The sequence below is a fragment of the Pyricularia oryzae genome, chromosome 3 (genome assembly GCF_000002495.2).
Source record: "Pyricularia oryzae 70-15 chromosome 3, whole genome shotgun sequence".
Lineage (NCBI taxonomy): Eukaryota > Fungi > Ascomycota > Sordariomycetes > Magnaporthales > Pyriculariaceae > Pyricularia > Pyricularia oryzae.
In genome coordinates this window covers 1,705,768-1,722,601 of record NC_017849.1, presented here as the reverse complement: position 1 = coordinate 1,722,601, position 16,834 = coordinate 1,705,768, and the positions used below count along the sequence as shown (strand labels likewise).

Genomic DNA, 16,834 nt, shown 5'->3' with positions numbered 1-16,834 from the left:
GTACGCTTCTGGCCGGCACAGAATGCAGACCACCCCGCGTGAGCTTCCCGCCAAGGGACCAGAACGACCAAGTTATGTTCCCAATATACCCAACTTTCGTGATGTTGGCGTAACTGTGAACAACTGGGTCGGTCGCAAGTAAGATGGAAATTGCGCTAATCTAGCCTCCTGAGAGTCTTTCTAACCTTTTCACGCTTCTACTCAGGATCTTGAAGGAAGGCGTTCTGTATCGCTCCGCTGCTATCGGTATGTGTCAAGCGTTCCTATTTAGGGGAAGCTGAATATGTGCTGAGCAAGTCAGAACACGCCTCCCAAATCGACCGCGAGCTTCTGAGGGATAAGTTGGGTATCCGCACCATTCTGGACTTGAGACTTAAGTGAGTAGAGCATCCGCTGTCCAGTTGGTAGCAAACACATTACAAATGCTGAACAAAACCACCCCTGTGTCGCTGGATTAGATCAGAGCGATCCACTGCGCAGGAGCAGGCGCAACTTGTCGAGGGGAAAGTCTATGTTTCTTCTCATATCGAAGGCATTCGCTACAACATGGTTGACCTGATCGGCAAGGACACCAAGAAATATCTGCTCAACCTGCTTGGCTGGGTCAGTTGGCTGTATGTATCCAACCGCGGTTCCGTTGATACTTGTCGTCTGACTAACCCGTCTAACGCGTGATTTATGTAGGCGCTTCTCTGTCCTCTACTACGTCTTGAGAAACCACATGGCAGCCAAACGCATCCTAAGCCGCGAGTTGTTGCGAAACCGCGGGATGAATGGGTTTCTGATTGACATTTTGGACCATGGCAAAGCCCAGATTTTGGAGGTAAACAACTGGATTGTTTTTTATTTCTAATTCCATCGGCAAGGTTATGTCAAAAGAAAATCCCGACATCCACTAACTAGCGTTTGTCACCACCAGGCACTGCGGGCATTGGTTGGTCCTCCGACGTCGACGCCAATATTGATACATTGCGTGCACGGTAAAGACAGGACGGGCTTGATCACAATACTTATCCTGCTGGCCTTGAACGTCCCTCGAGACGCAATCGCCCACGACTATCACTTTTCCGACCAGGGCCTGGTCGGACAGCGTGAGAACACCAGCAAGTACATGGAAGCCCACGGACTCGATCAGAGCTTTGCTACCACGTCTCAGGGCCTCGTTGGAGAACTGGACACGCACATACGCCGCGTGTACGGCGGCATCGATGGATATCTCAGCGCAATCGGCTTTACCGCCTCGGAGGCTCGTCGATTGCGCGAGTGCCTTGCTGCTTGACATCGAACGTTGTGGGGTTGCCAGAATTCGCTGTCACGATCCGAGGGTTGGGGCCCGGTGCCAGGGATGATGGCAGGTGGGGTCCGCGACCCCCATCCCTACTGACCAGTGACGACACTCGCCTAGAGAAACACTACCGACGGGGACCCAAGTTTGCATTCGGAAGGTGTCCCGAGCAGTGATTTCGGTGATTTGTAGAATATCAGTTGAGAATTACAGACCATACAGATAAAACGGATTAAAGGTTACGTTTGGACCAATGGGATATTGAGGGACGCGATCATCGCCAAGTCAATAGATCTACCTACTTCCAGGATATTCTTTGGCAGCAATCAAACTCTAGTTAACCTCAATGCTTACTTGAGACCAATAATAACTTCATCCCAGCCGTTGCGACCCCCTGTCACCCGTCCGACGCTTAGTTGCTTCAACGTATTACCCTTACCCTCAGGAACAGGCTACCCGATAAGCTTAATTAGGTATAAAATTCACGCTACTTGGCTTTTTCTGGGCCTGCACCCAGAGTGTAACTACCATCATGGCTCTGGCAAAAAAATAAAAATGATCCAGGACTGACTTTTTTTTTCCTATTTTTGTTTCTTTCAATTGAGCAGAGTGCAGTTAGCAGGGTACAGTAGAACTTTTACGTTTGTAACGCTCGCATTGACTCGTGTAAGTTTTCAGCATCGCAGTTCTCGTTTATTATTAATCTATCGAGTGCGGGCATCGTCCGAACGACCAATTTGTTTGATGTTTGTCACGCTGTCTTCGGCTAGCTTGAAGTTCCCAATTGGGTTGACAACCGATCTGACTAGTATGCTTCCATCAAATGTACCAATATTCCCAGCTAATTGGGAGCAAACCTATTTGAGAATCGAAATAAAATTTTGTCCTTTCAAGTTGCAGCCGCATCAGGCAAATTTGAGAAGGTACGTGCGTTGAAGTGATGACCGCAATTCCCACATGCCACGGCAGCACGAAACGAAAGTTGAACCCGACCGGCCGACCCGAACTTGTTGTTTGTCAGGCTTAGGAACCCCCCAACTATGAGACCGGTTGCCCGGAAATCCTGATAACGATTTTAATGGCCAATCAAAATCTCTTTTGACATGGATGCTTGCTGTGTTTATTGCTTACTAAACAGTAAATGTTATTGCGCTCTTGTTTGTCCAGTTGGCACAGGGTTCTACCGTTGACCAAGCCAAACAACTTTGATGGTACATCCTTGTGCCATAATCAACACTGGCAGCGCCTCCGATGCTTGTGCCAACAGCATATGGTGCAAGGATTTGAGGCCTGTCGTGGTAGCTTTTTTCCATGCTTTCTTTTTCTTTCCCCGCCCTTCTCCTTTTATTGTACCTCAGCAAGCGACAGCATATCTGCGCAGATATTCAGGAAAAAAAAAACAGTTTTGCTGTGGATAGAGGTTTATGCGTTCAATCCATCGATTGAGCGATGAATCACCTGGCTCAAACTACGGCCTACGGGTATAATACGGAAGGACGTTCAGACGCTCGACTTTAAACGGTTTCATAGAACATGCACAATAATACATACCACTTTTACCCGTAACAACGTTTTGTTGATCGGTCGATCTACGAAAGGCCTATCAAGACTTGTCCTGGGAAGTATCTGCAATTGCCGAGCAGAAGTGCAGTCATGCAAAATGGTCGCAAATATTCAGATGAATTTTACACGTGCTTGACTTCTACACGTGCATGACACCCTGCCCCTGGCAGGTTCAGTTAAGCCCCTCACGGTTGCATCAAGGTTGCACCAAGTGGCAGGAACTTGCCTAGAATCAGCATATTACGTACTATGTATGTTCTTGATCGCGCCATTAACAACAGAAGAAAGGTTACACTTCAACTTGCAGGATTCTAGATTTCAATCCATTGTTTCTTTCGGGATTACCCCCAGCATAGGTAGAGCATAAAGGCTTCTCGGATCACTGATAGAAAGTCATTTCATGTCCTTCCTATTTTCTGAAACCCAATGGAAGCTAAGAGTCAGTGGTAATGTAGGAAGCAGAACCTCGAACAGTGGAAACAAATTGAGATGACACTGGCAGCGTCATTTCCAGTGAAAGGTATTATCTATTTTGTTCTTGTTGTGGTTGAATACGTCATATGGAAGTCTGTAGACTGTCTGTATCTTGCGGATGGGCAGGCAAACTGTGCCTTACGCTACTTTTATTGGATGACACGTCGGGGTACCGAAAGGGGGGGTTTCCATGACCGTGGTAACCATATACGCTCGGCCACGGCCCCTTTTCCTTCGGCCCGGGCCTCAGTCTTCCCGCCGTTTTTGGGAGTAGATTCTCGAAACGCCGTTTGAAATAGCATTTTTCATCAGCTACGTTAATGGATGAGATCGAAAGTCCCACCAACCCGTCTGCACTGGGTAATACGATAGGCAAAGCCTGCGGCACGTGCGCTTTCGGGCATGTGATATTTTGCAAACTTCCCCGTCTCATCTCCGAAGTTCAACAGCGATAAAAGTGCATTCTTCCAAGGCCTTGACTAGAGCTATATTATCAAGCGGCTAGTTTTGGTTCCCAGCGGTCATTTCTCTCCATTTTCAGGTCCACATGGCGGGTGTCTGCACTGCGTGCTTTTTTTTGGTCAAGTTTTCGGCCAAGTCAGACAAGGTGTGGTGACAAATAGAAAGGTACAAGCAAAGTAGTATTGAAGAAGGTTATATAGCCTGATTAAACTAATTAAACCCTATTTGTGGACCGGCGACCGCCTATAATATGCGTTTGCATTGGGGATAGCTTCATGCAACAGCCGACCGTTGTTGGGTGGGTGGCAGAAATCGGCCCACCCTTGGGTGGGTGGCAGAAATCGGCCCACCCTCCACAGATCCAATACGAGGTAGGACAGGTTTGGGTGGGGTTTGGCAGGGCATAAGTCTCGGAAGGTATCTGCGTCGTGGTGTCCCTGAACGTAGTAGTAGTAGTAGTAGTAGTAGTAGTATTATTTAACGCCGGGCTCGGCCCGGCTCATTAGCCGGCCGTTAGCAACCTCCCGAGGGGTATCTCGGCGCGCTTTCTATTTTCTCTATTTACACAGCGGAAAACAAGGGCATAGAAGCGAATCGAGCCTGACCGGGTTCGTGCCCGGTCCTGCTTACAGGTTTGTTCACTGACGCGACCCCGTGCCTTCAGGCGCACGGAGGATTCGTCTGACGGCAGTTGACGGCTCTTCATCGAGAGGGGCCTGTGTCCAAACAGCGGAGCTGTCGGTCGTTTGTAGCCATGGAGACGAAGTTCCCAACAAGTGTGGGCTCGACGGCACAGGCGGGTGGTTGTTGTCGATAGCCAGCCGGGTTATCCTTGCCACGGGTAAGCGGGGAGGAGGTGGAGGGAGCAGGATTCGAACCTACGTTACTCAAGTAACAGCCATGGCGCTTAACCACTGCGCCATTCCCCCCGTGTCCCTGAACGTCTCTGACGATATTCTAGTCTTTGAGTGAGTTGGTAGTTTGGCCTCTGATGTACGTTACCCTACATCATTCCAACATGATGTCCACTTGGTCGTACTGGCCAGAGCGAGCCTCGCCATCCATGATACCACTGACGCACGCCTGTCCGGTCAGCTCGTACATGCCATGCCTCTTGGGTCCAATGACAAGGAGAACTTGGGACACGAGCAGGACGCAGATCACGACGCCTACCCTTGCCTCGCTCGGTGACATGCAAAGTCTGCCCTCGGCAGTGGAGGAGAGCCTGCGCATACTCGCAAATCCGTTGAGATTCCCCTCGATCGTCCGGCTTGCGGCCACGACGCTCAACCGCGCTCTCTCTCCCTCGTCGGGGTCCTCGAGTTGAGCCACGTGTCAATCCCGGTGACCATGGTTTGAACAGGTCCGACCAGTCGAAGTCGATGCGGTCGCTCAGGCGGGCCCGCTCGCCCGTCATGGCCTTCCAAAGGGAAGAGAGCCACTCCGGGGTCAGGTCCCGGATGGCCTCCTGGAAGACCCACTTGCGCTCCAACCAATTGTGGCACAGCAGCAGCGACCACAGCGGGGCCAAGTCGAGTTCCAACGCCGTTTTGAGATTGGGGGCCACAGTCGCAGCGCTCTCCCTGTTCCGGGCGGGGTCATCCACGGCCTCTGGGATGATCTTATGTGCGGCGTTGATGGGAGTCTCGATCCCATCCAGGCCTGTGTCGTCTTTGCCGAGCCAGACAAGGACGGACGCTGCGTGCTCATAAGCTTCCTTCATGAGATTGATCTGCTCCTCCTTGGATCTCGGCGCCCTTGCAGAGGATCTCGGCCGTTTGCCACGAGCGGCCCCAGACGTACGAGATGGCATGGTACTCGGGGGAGGCGTTAACGTCTTCGTCCACGAGCCTGACCCGGATGACGCTGTCGTCCGCCGCCACTTTGCTCCGCTTGCAAGCCCACAGGGCGGAGACCCGTACTCGGTATTTTTAATGATCAAGTACCATTCGCCCATTTTCTTGAAGACTCGAAAAAGAAGGAAATGCCGCTAAAGCGACGACCCAAATTCCCTTAACCGACGTTTACATTGCCGGCTTGTTATGGAAACACTCTCTTCAACGACATGATCGATTTGAGGACTAACCACCCACGGACGAAGCTCGGTGGTGGTATACTTAGTCTTCCATACATGTGGGTCGCTCCTTCATTCTTAATCTTCATCTCTCACTTGAGGCAAAGGCAACGGCAACCAAATCACAAGTCAAGCCGTGTCACTCGACAAATTCCCAAACGCAAATTTATACTTCTGATGGATTAAGACCTGTTCTCTGTGCCCCGTACACGGTACACCCCGCCAGCCGTAGATCCAGATCCCTTATTCTTCCGGTTCCCTTTGGGCTCCTGAACATGCAGAGATTGACCTCGGCATCGGTAACTATACTCTTGGAGATAAAGCTGCTCTAGTGCAGCTACTAGCGTGATTCCAAGAGTATTATTTGGATGTCTAGACGCAATCAAATATTCCTCTAATGAAAAACAACAGTAGTTTTCATGTCCGTGGCGATGACCTCCGTCATTTGGAATTGATGGAAAGTCTTATTACATGTTTGGCACGGCAGATAGACGCAAGCCAAGCGCTTTGCTTAGAGTTTTCCAAATTTCAGATGATAGGGTTCCGTCGAGCCTTTGACTCTGGTCAGATGGCTGGCAACTTTATAAACAGTTCAAAATTGGGAGAAGTCCGTGAGCACACGGCCAACTACCTGGACGTATGAAAGAAACTATTTGAGTCCAAAATGTGGAAGAGCGGCGTCGCCGTCTTGGTGAAGTGTAAAATCGGTGCAGATTTAGTATTAATCGCAGGATTGACCAAGTGTGATACAAAGACCAATGGCGCCGCCATGGGCTCTATAACTAGGTAGAACACAAATACTTGATGTTTTTTTTCCTTCTTTTTTGGCCGAAAACGTGGGTCGGCCTAACATTACCTGGTAATTTTACAGACTGAACGACTCACATATCATAAATAACTAAGCGCTACACTAACGAGCACTCACATCCGACTGACGGGCATTTACTAGTATCCATTCCGTAACCCACCTAGTAATAACATCGCAGAAACACGTTTTCGGACTTGTCCCCAGCCAAACGCGACGCAAATTTGTCCCCCTTTGTGTGAAATCTATAAGCCAATTTTGCACAAAACAAACGCGTTATAAAACTATTTCCAGTTTCCACATTTATAACGCACACCGCACCACGCACTACGTCGTTTCGTTACATCCAATTGCGTAACCATTGCTTTGCTATTTTGTTATGGCGCTTTTACTTGTTACCACACCTCGTGTCTGATTTAGCCAAGCACTGCATCCAAAAAGTACCCAGTGCAGACTATCGCTATGTGGACCTGCCAGTGGATACTAGTAAATACCCATCAGTCAAGTCAGATGTGAGTGCTCCTAAATGACTAGGTTTAATTAATCCGGGACTTGAGAATAGACATTGATGAAAAACGCAGGTCAGCATAGCTGCACACAAGCACCTAACTATGGTTGAGCCTCATCCCGCTTTATATTGGATGAACATACATGCCCAGGTACCTATATTTTATATGTTATGGAGACAATTGAGTTCTAATAACTTACATATAGCTGGGGTCTAGACTAGTACATTAAAATAGAAATACCACACGTATGCCACAATCTCACACCCAAACTTGCTCGTTTTAATTATCGTGTTTTACACCTGTTAAACAATGAGCTTAGAGTACATTGTCAGTACATCTTTTGCTTATTCTTTCTAGCCTATAATTACAATCCTATATTTCCTCTTCTTTGAATAATTCAATAGAAAACCCTTGCTCCGATGTATCTCAAGCTCCTCTGTATCATTTCCACAGTCGGACAGGCTGTCCTCGCACTTCCGACACCAGGGAACGAATTTAACAACGACCATCCTCCCCGTTGAACCTCCCTCAACTCACGCATTCGTGGAAACGAGCCATGGTCGCGCCTTGACAAAAGCTGAAGAGGCGTGCAAATTAGATGCGACAGTAACACAATGTATTTGCTGGATTATGCCATGCCCATAATACCCAGGTCAATACCAATAATCGCCCCTCGAAAGGGGATGGTAAGTCTTTTGGATACCGGCTTTGACTGTTATACCATACATTTGGGGAATAGAGATTCTAACCTCGCATCCTTTTGTCTTTTTGCGTTTATGCACATGCAGATTCCCATGGAGACAATCCAGCACCGCTGCGCCCTGGTGTATCTGGGTGTGTTCTCCGGTGTCTTGAAGCCTGTTCCTCTTGCATCGGCTGTTGCGGCACCCTTGATCAGTCCCCCGAAGCAGAGCGGGATAGGGCCATGAGCAAGGAGCATCACGCGCAACTGGCTGCTGAAATGAGTTTGAGGTTGAAGAAGGCTGAGACGAAGGCGCTTAAGGAGAAGTTGTCTAAAGTTGAGGTCACCAAAGAGAACAAAGAATGATGTTGTGGCGGGGATATACTATGGAAGCGAGACTTTTCGCTTTCCATAAGGCACTTATCCTCATGTTTGTCCCCACCCAGTAACGACACCGCGCAAATACGTTCTGAAAATTATCCCTAGCCGAAGTCCACCCATATACAACTCACTCAGTGTTGGACTTGTGGACCGAAAGTTGCAACGAAAAGTGAAACGTTTTGCACAAAGGTCGGTTAGCCTGCCGTTATAATAAGCTATTCCCAACCCCCAAAGCATAACGCACAAAGTGCAACGCACACATCACAACAAAGGCGACCGCCGACCGGAGACCTAAAGCCTTTTCATCTGAATCCAATCAAGTGACCTCTTTGAATGTTACTTGCCAGCTTTTTTGCACGTCGTCATCCTCGTGTTCAACTTGACCGAAAATTCCACTAAAAAAGCACCTACCTTATTCAGCACAGATACCTGCTGTGTGGACCTGCAACTGGCGGCTCGATAGTCCAGCCCTTGTGGTCACGCAGCAAGCCTATCGCCATCCTCGGGTTGCTCATGTAGTCGAGCCTTTTGCAGCCTGTATGGCCGAAGCATAAGGCTACCTATACACAGTTGTCTGCATATTGGTAGTTCAGTTTGCAATCTTTTAATTGATATGTTCTCTTGAATACCAGGTCAAGAAACACCCCCGCAATGTCGCCTCATCCAAAAAGTTACGCTATCAGATCATAGATCTCGAAACAAAAACAACAACGCCCTTCGCTGTCACTCGAGAGTAAAACGATGTACATGTACGATACATGTTATGTGGGTGTACCAGCCGCCCGCGGCCAACGGGTTCACTGGCGTCCATAGAAGTTGTGATTCATCGACTTGATCAGAATCTCTTCTTCTTCCAGCCTTGGAATGTTGATGGAATTCGAGGGGCGGGTGCTAAACCAGAATTTGGAGCATTTAGAACGATGCAAGGCTTACAACGAACAACTGCTACTGCAGAGGGCAGACAGGCCAAACAAGCATGCTAGAACCAACGTGGTGTATTTCGAGGAGACGTTTTGTATAGCATCCACAACCTACTAAATAACCTCGAAATTGGACCTTTAACAGTGGATTTCGTTTAACAATATAAAGCGCCTAGCGAAATGAAAATCAAACCACAAAGGTTTACAGGGGTGATGGTCAAGGTAATTACGTACTTTCGCGTGCAGGCATGAAATTTCTATTGCCAAAAAAGGAAAAGAAAAGGGAAGATTGATAACGTTGCGTACCCCCTGTTCGGCACCCCCCCTGTTCGGCACCCAAAAATAACAACACTTTTATTTTTATCCTCCAACTTCTATTATAAATATCTCGATGAATCTGTCACTTTTGGATTTACTTTTTTCTGATTTTAATTCTCCATTTTCCAATGAAGCAATATACTGAAAAACAGCTTATATCTGCAATTAACGACGTCAATAATGGCAATCCAATTGCAAAAACCTCCCGAAAATGGGGAATACCTAGGTCTACACTTCAAAGTCGACTTAAAGGTTCTCAACCTTATAAAAAAGCACAAAGCCCTTTTCAAAGGCTTTCCACGGAACAGGAAAAGCATTTGGCTGATTGGGTACTTACCCAAACAGCTTTAGGGCTTCCGCCAACGCATCAAGAATTACGCTTTTTTGCCGAACGAATTCTTCAAGCCGCCGGAGAGACAAAAGGCCTTGGAAAACGTTGGATAACTCGTTTTTTGGCTCGTTATCCAATCCTTAAAACCCAAAGGCCCCGTCGAATAGATAACGCCCGGGTTAATGGCGCTACTACGGAGGTAATTAAATCTTGGTGGCTTTATATTACGAACCCGGTTATTAACGCTATTAAACCGGAAAACCGTTGGAATATGGACGAAACCGGTATAATGGAAGGCAAAGGATCTAATGGCCTAGTATTAGGGCTTAACGGGATCCGGCCGTTGCAACGAAAAGAGCCCGGAACGCGTGGTTGGACGACTATAATCGAATGTATATCGGCTACGGGCGTTGCCCTCCCTCCCCTCGTTATATTTAAGGGAAAAAACGTACAACAACAATGGTTTCCCACGGATTTAAGCCCTTTCGATAATTGGCAATTTCATGCAACCGAAAACGGGTGGACAAATAACCAAACGGCTATCGAATGGTTAAAAAAGGTGTTTATTCCGTATACCCAACCTTTAACCCCTGAAAAGCGGTTATTAGTTTTGGATGGCCATGGATCACATATAACGGACGAATTTATGCTTCTTTGCTTGCAAAATAATATTCAACTCCTATATTTACCCCCTCATTCGTCACACGTTCTTCAACCATTGGATCTATCGGTTTTTGGGCCGTTAAAAGAAGCTTATCGACGTCAACTTGGATTTGTGAGCCAATTTTGCTGTTCAACAGTTATTGGAAAACGAAATTTCCTACTTTGTTATCGAAAAGCCAGATTAAAAGCATTTATAGCAAAAACCATTCAATCTGGTTGGCGTACAACGGGGTTATGGCCGGTAAACTTGGTTAAACCACTTTTAAGCCCTTTTTTGTTAGAAAATAGCAACGCCAACGTTATAAAAGATAAAAACAACGGTTTGCAAAGGGATAAAACACCGGAAAGCCCAGCCCAAAAAATTAACGACCCGTCTTTACTTATTTGGAAAACCCCTAAAACGACCCGAGATATCCGACTTCAACTGCAAAAACTTTCCCAATCCAACAAAACCAACGCTACTTCACGTCTTTTATTTGCAAAAGTCCAAAAAAGCTTCGAAGCCAAAGATACCCTTTTGGCTAGCGCCCAGCAAAAAATCAGCTTATTGGAAGCACAACTGGAGGCAATACGGCCGGTTAAAAGGAGGAGGGTGGTTCCGGATCCAAACGAGCTTTTGGTTAACAAACAGAACATTATTGGATTGCAGGAAAATGATATAGAAAATTTGGAACCTTTAGCTGATGAAGAAGAGGTTAATGAACCGGAGAAGCGTGAAAACGATTGTATTTTTGTCCGTTGATAATTTTATATTTAAATCAGTTTATAAAAGTAGGCATTTCGTTGTTAGATTTTCAGGGTGCCGAACAGGGGGGGTGCCGAACAGGGGGTACGCAACGTTACGTCCCCCTCCTTGACCACCACCTGAGGCGACCTTCCAAGTCCGACACCCGCCGGAGTCCCCGTGAAGATCAGTGTGCCCGGCAGCAGCGTCATGGCCTGACTGAGGAACGACACGAGTTTGGCGGCGCCAAAGATCATCTGGCCCGTGTTGCTGTCCTGCATCGTCTCCCCGTTGAGGTTGGCACGGATGGACAGATTTGCCGCATCGCCCAGCGCCTCCTTGGAGACGATGGCAGGCCCGATGGGAGCCGAGGCGTCGAAGCTCTTGGAAAAGCACCACTGCCCGCCGCTCAGCGTCTTGTCGAGCTGCCAGGTCCGGTTGGAAAAGTCGTTTCCGACCTGTGGGTAATTGAAGAAGGTGTGAGCATGAATGTCAAGGCACCCAGAGTCTGGATGGGGAACGCACAGTGTATCCATAGACATAGTCGAGCGCTTGTGCCTCGGAGACCCTGGAGGCTTCCTTGCCGATCACGATGACCTTTTGTTGGAAATGTCAGCTGAGTTTGGTCGAACCATCCGAGGGGTGGAAGGTTCAGCAAAAAACTTGCCAGCTCTGCCTCATAATCCAAAGCCCCCTTCTCCCACGAGGCGCGGGGAATGATCAGATCATCATTAGGTCCTGCCAGGGCCGTCACGGGCTTGTAACTATCTCGACAAACAAATACGGTCACCACTTTGGTCATCGACGATGCAGGGTCCAACTGGGCGGGATAAAGCTCTACAAGACAACAGGCACGGTGGGAATTGCCATCTTGGCCTCCTCGGCGTGATCCCTGTAGTTGAGACCGATGCAGACAATTCCTCGGCAGTCATCGCGGGCGAGGGGACTCAACAGCTGGGAGATGGGCTGGCGGACACCGGTGGGTCTTGCATCGCTGCCAAAGGGATGGCCGGCCGATAGAGTCTCGGCCTCGCGGAGGTGTTGGTCGGCAAGACCATAGTATGTCTTGCCATCGGCTTGGGAAACGAAACGGATCAACCCGCCGCGCGACGCAGTGTGGGGTTGTGATGACGCATTGCTCCTGCCGCAAGGCGTGGTGGGACCGTGTTTCTCATCATTTGGTTGTGTGGCGTGGTAAGCCACTTTTGGGCCGACGCTCTCGATGTGTACTTGACGGCCAAAATCGCTGCAAGTCAGTACCTGGAGCCGCGAGAAAGTTAGGCGGTGTCCGGGGACACATGGTGGGGAAACGAGAGGAAAAAGACAAAGGTGGGCCCTGACGAACCAAGATCAGCAAGGGCCAATATGATTGGCTCGGATTTACGCCACGAAGCTGTTGGCGGTACATTGCTCAGCGCCAATCTCCACTAAGTTATGCACTACCGTACTACGCAACGCCCTGACCAGACAGGCAATTCCGCCTGAGAATATCGGACGACTGTCATTGTCACGCCATCCTCCCTGTCATCCGCCCCCTCGATTAACCGTAAAGTTTCAAGCCACTCCCATCACAATTTTGTGACTGTCACGTCTGTCGCATTCCACACAAGGTTATCCGACTAGCCCCCAGCTTTATCGTCAAACTCGACAGCATGCCATCCGCTGAAGAACGCGTCATGTCCCTGGTTGCGAGCATCCAATCCCCCGGGAATCGAGGTCTTGTAACGGGGACAGTAGGTGCCGGTCTGCTGGCGGCACTCCTGGGCTGGTGCTACCGAGACTACCAGAGCTTTCTCGCTCTCGGTCCGGGTGGCCTCCCGTACAATCTGAAAGGATGGGCCATCGTGACATTGTTTATCAGGCCGTTTGCCATGAGCAAGTCCAGAGTAACCTCTGTGGCTGATTACCCGGAGAACGGAGCTCCCGAGGTTGTCAAACAGCTCCCTGTTCGTCGCGGAGAGCGCGCCATCCTGGGAGGTATCGCGCCTCACCGACAAATGTCGCAACATGCTCCCGAGAGAATGCGGGTGGTAAGTGAGAAGTAAAAAAAAAAAGAAAAAAAAAAAAAAGGTTAATCGGGTAGTTGCCTGTCGTAACTGACATCGGTCGCCCCAGTACATGCAAAACCTCTTCGACAACGCCGTCAAGCAGCACCCGGAGCTATTGGAGATGAAAAAGTCCTTGTACGAACGCCACCACGACGCTCTCTTCGTGTCTGCAGACTTGCTGCAAAGCCAGGAGTCGTCGGTCCCGGAAACCGCGCGGGTCGCTCGTGGCGAGGTTGGGCACATGCACACCGACCTTTCCATCCACCTCTACCTGTCTCCAGCCGACGCGCGCCAGGTTATACAAAAGAACTGGGGAGAACGTCACAGGCTGTCGGTCCCCAAGACGTCCTGGTTCAGGAACAAGTTTGGCGTGGCCGACACCTACCTCATGATCTACGGCCCGAGGGACGAGAAGGAGATGGAGGTGTTCAAGGTCATACTCGCGCGGAGCATCTCATTCATGACTGGAAAGGACGTGTCTGAGGATATTGAGTGGAGGAAGGCGTTGTGATGTTTTGCAATGTGATGTACCGATGATAACTCTCCACACTAATGTAGCGATATAAAACTGACAACCACTCATTCATCTGCAGTACTCCAAAGGTAGTCGGCTTCATGTTGGTGTGCGAACTTATAAAAGAATGTGCCGGTGCCATTCTAGATAACCGCGTGCGCCTCACGGAAGATTTTAGTCGAAGGGTTACTTGGCAGACATGACGGTATACCAAGTTGCTGCGGTGCACATAAGGGACGCCAAAACCCACCCACGGGGGCCCGCGTGGGCCCAAGTAGGTGGAGCGGGATGCCCGTGGTGGGTTAATACATTTGTGAGAGGGGCCCGGGCCCGGCCCACGGTTTGGGCGCGGGCTTTCTTGGCGGCCCGTGGGCCCCCATCAACCCGCCAAGAAAACCCGTGGGCCACCCCGGGTCCACGCGCAGATCCCGCGGGCTGGTGGGCCGGGCCGGGGTGTCTCTATTTTCGAGCTTTGGCAGACATGAGGTGCACATCGTCCTCGGGTTCGCGAGGCGTACAGCGGGGCATGATCCACTGCACGATAATATCTTGCAGCAGCCATTTCAAGATGGATCTGCCGAACGCGGCATTGGGAATGACCTCGTGGCTGAGACCGAGGATATAGACAGCTTGTTAAAGCCACACCGTGAACCATCCCGCCCCGGCACCAGGCCATGCTTCATTGCAATAGTACGCCACCCTGATGTGGTGGCAAAAGGCGATGTCGGTTGTCGACGAACTTCGGGTCGCATTCGCCGGCCTGCGCAAGCGGTTGATGAGACTCTTCCTGACCGCTCGCCTTTGGTCTGGAGCCTTCTCAGTTGAATCAGCCAAAAAATAGCGGTGTATTCGCACTCGGGCTAGCTGGCGGCCTCTCGGTGAAGGTGGAGATAGACTCCTTCGTGGCTGCGCGGCTTCCTCGAGACAATACGGACCGTGCCTCTGTTAGAAACGGACAGGGAAATTAGCGGAGCGATATGTCGAAGCTGCATAAGCGAGCTCTGGTCGAGCCAAGTTCCTTGGGCCTTGACAGTGTTGTGAGAGTATCCGCGGTTCATCAGAATTCCCATTGAGAAGACCTTTAGAACCGCTAGTGTACATGAATGAATGATAAGCAATAATCTGACCAACTCCCTGACGCTCTTTCAAACTCATTTGACATTCTGAAATTCGCTGTCCGATTCTCGCTTCTCAAATCTTCATCTACAAACTGTGAAGGTTGAATGGGAAGGCCGCTTCAGGAGATGCGAGACGGCGGTTTCCATCTCGCCGTATCCGGTTTGCTTGAATACCGTGTCCTACTCCTTGAAGTCGACATAGGGAGACAAGATCGGACCCTCGTCTCCTCTACGCCACCGTTTGAAGTGACCCACCAAACGAGAGATGGAGTTATATTTACTAATTTCTAGCCTGTCTCTTTTATTTCATCAACCCTGGCTTCTTTCCCAGCCAAGTCTCAATTATCTCCCTTCACGTCACGACTGCACCTATTCCCTGTCAGGAACCACAATGGTTGACACATTCAACACCGCCACACTCTACCCAGCTTTTTTTTTTCCCCACAGTTTGAAGCTACGCTGCGCATCCAATAAATGCGAACATGGTATTTCCTTTAGAAGTCGGCCCAAGCTCGACTGTATTTGTAGAGCGCGGGACAACTGCTTTGACGTCACGTCCGAAGGGAAACAGGCCTTCAAGTAATTTGTTATCACACCCATTTTTTCTGCCCGGATCTTCGGGGTGAGCCTTTTCGTCATTCCTCCTGACAGATTCGCACTGCATAGAAAAGAAAGTCAGTTCTTTATTCTTCTCTGGCGTTTCTGACGTGAAAGAAAAGGTGGGTATTACCGCGTAAGAGTTCAACCCCAATTTTTTGCATGTTTGACTGTCGTCCGGGATACCGTTGGTGCAGCATAGTGGACCGGTCGCTGCCACGCCAGCACTGAAAACTTCGCCAAGTACAGCAGCAGGAATTAAGAAGAAGAGAAGATGAGAGTGCATTTTACTAGCTGATAGACAATCAATTAAAAAAAAAGTGTGTGACGGTACAAAACCTGTTATTGGGAATTTCGGATATTTCTTAATGGTCAACAAAGAGGAGCTCGAAGGCAACAACCAACAAAGTGGTCAACTTGGTTTATGTACATTCACTTCAACAGGATTTTACCAAGCGATTCGTGGTAAGTTATTAAATTACTCTTTATCTACCGGGAAGCCCCCATTGCACAGCAGCTATATTCTACTGGAAGTCAGTCAATCTACAATTAACGCTCACCTTCTTTGCAGTATCGACATCTCAGACATGTTGCGAGCTTGACCAACGCTTGTAGGGGAATTACACGCCGAAAATTTCCCCAGGAAAGACAATAGCGTCGCAGAAACGTATGTGTACAAAGTTCAAAATTAGTACTACTGATTCGTATGGATAACGCCGCTAGCATTGAGAGAGTTCAATGCAATCCAGTACAATTTGATGCAGCTCATTGTAGTTTATTGCAAGGTCCGGGCAGCTCCTGCTATAATAGCCGAGTAGGTACGTGTCCAGAAGTTGAAATTTGGCGTGGCTACCCTGGTTTGTCGCCCCTATGACTCTTGCATTGGTGGAAGCTGGGATATAAATAACCCAATTCGCCCTTCAAGTTTTGACACGGGCCCTAGACCTTGATTCGTGATGGTCGACCCTGGAATGACTTTTGCCAGACCTGCAAGTCAGACCGCCTCCCTGCCAAGCAAAATACTCGCTCGGATCAGCCAAGCACTTCGGAACCCGGGTGAATCTGAGCCTTGCCTTGTGGTCAGTCAGCAAACCTTCATTGCCCTGTTCACCAGACAACTGGCGTGAGTTTGTGTTTATAATACTCTCTGCTTCACGCAACTGTACCGATTGGTGATGTCTACATCTTGTCTGACTTTTTTGAATGAAGCAGAATCTTGAATCAACCTTTGCACCAGGATGTAATTGTGAAGTCCAATTCAACTTTCTCCAAGATTTATAATTCTGGATACCTATTAGTAATGCGTAATTCACGAGGGGTGTGAGTACCCGCAATTCCATTCAGGGGTATGGTTGTAAAGACGCCC

At 49.1% G+C, this 16,834-nt stretch overlaps 8 protein-coding genes and 1 pseudogene across 9 annotated transcripts; 5 read left to right on the top strand and 4 right to left on the bottom strand.

The window, feature by feature from the left end:
- Positions 1-22: 22 nt before the first annotated feature.
- On the top strand, positions 23-1,279 carry MGG_05853 (uncharacterized protein; the record flags this gene model as incomplete). The annotated part of the gene is made up of 6 exons (XM_003711629.1): positions 23-138; positions 206-246; positions 302-377; positions 459-614; positions 685-823; positions 920-1,279. 6 exons carry the CDS (start codon positions 23-25, stop codon positions 1,277-1,279), a joined length of 888 nt encoding a protein of 295 aa, XP_003711677.1.
- Positions 1,280-4,486: 3,207 nt separating this feature from the next.
- MGG_05852 (uncharacterized protein) lies at positions 4,487-5,741 on the bottom strand (the record flags this gene model as incomplete). The annotated part of the gene is made up of 2 exons (XM_003711628.1): positions 4,487-4,662; positions 4,958-5,741. 2 exons carry the CDS (start codon positions 5,739-5,741, stop codon positions 4,487-4,489), a joined length of 960 nt encoding a protein of 319 aa, XP_003711676.1.
- Positions 4,642-4,713, bottom strand: MGG_20132 (annotated as a pseudogene). Its single transcript has one exon. The product of its transcript is annotated as a tRNA-OTHER (tRNA).
- Positions 5,742-7,786: 2,045 nt separating the features above from the next.
- On the top strand, positions 7,787-8,220 carry MGG_16705 (uncharacterized protein; the record flags this gene model as incomplete). The annotated part of the gene is made up of 2 exons (XM_003711627.1): positions 7,787-7,858; positions 8,071-8,220. 2 exons carry the CDS (start codon positions 7,787-7,789, stop codon positions 8,218-8,220), a joined length of 222 nt encoding a protein of 73 aa, XP_003711675.1.
- Positions 8,221-10,636: 2,416 nt separating this feature from the next.
- Positions 10,637-12,442, bottom strand: MGG_05850 (fumarylacetoacetate hydrolase). Its single transcript, XM_003711626.1, has 3 exons — positions 11,859-12,442; positions 11,717-11,788; positions 10,637-11,649 (listed from the first exon to the last, which is right to left on the bottom strand). Exons 1-3 carry the CDS (start codon positions 11,991-11,993, stop codon positions 11,254-11,256), a joined length of 603 nt encoding a protein of 200 aa, XP_003711674.1. The 5' UTR covers positions 11,994-12,442; the 3' UTR covers positions 10,637-11,253.
- Positions 12,443-12,843: 401 nt separating this feature from the next.
- On the top strand, positions 12,844-13,750 carry MGG_05849 (uncharacterized protein; the record flags this gene model as incomplete). Its single annotated transcript, XM_003711625.1, has 2 exons — positions 12,844-13,221; positions 13,307-13,750. 2 exons carry the CDS (start codon positions 12,844-12,846, stop codon positions 13,748-13,750), a joined length of 822 nt encoding a protein of 273 aa, XP_003711673.1.
- A 202-nt stretch (positions 13,751-13,952) lies between these two features.
- MGG_16704 (uncharacterized protein) lies at positions 13,953-14,578 on the top strand (the record flags this gene model as incomplete). The annotated part of the gene is made up of 2 exons (XM_003711624.1): positions 13,953-14,256; positions 14,322-14,578. 2 exons carry the CDS (start codon positions 13,953-13,955, stop codon positions 14,576-14,578), a joined length of 561 nt encoding a protein of 186 aa, XP_003711672.1.
- Positions 14,579-15,325: 747 nt separating this feature from the next.
- On the bottom strand, positions 15,326-15,754 carry MGG_16703 (uncharacterized protein; the record flags this gene model as incomplete). Its single annotated transcript, XM_003711623.1, has 2 exons — positions 15,326-15,529; positions 15,602-15,754. The coding sequence occupies 2 exons, from the start codon at positions 15,752-15,754 to the stop codon at positions 15,326-15,328; spliced, it is 357 nt and encodes a 118-aa protein (XP_003711671.1).
- A 670-nt stretch (positions 15,755-16,424) lies between these two features.
- On the top strand, positions 16,425-16,712 carry MGG_16702 (uncharacterized protein; the record flags this gene model as incomplete). The annotated part of the gene is made up of 2 exons (XM_003711622.1): positions 16,425-16,591; positions 16,706-16,712. The coding sequence occupies 2 exons, from the start codon at positions 16,425-16,427 to the stop codon at positions 16,710-16,712; spliced, it is 174 nt and encodes a 57-aa protein (XP_003711670.1).
- Positions 16,713-16,834: the final 122 nt, after the last annotated feature.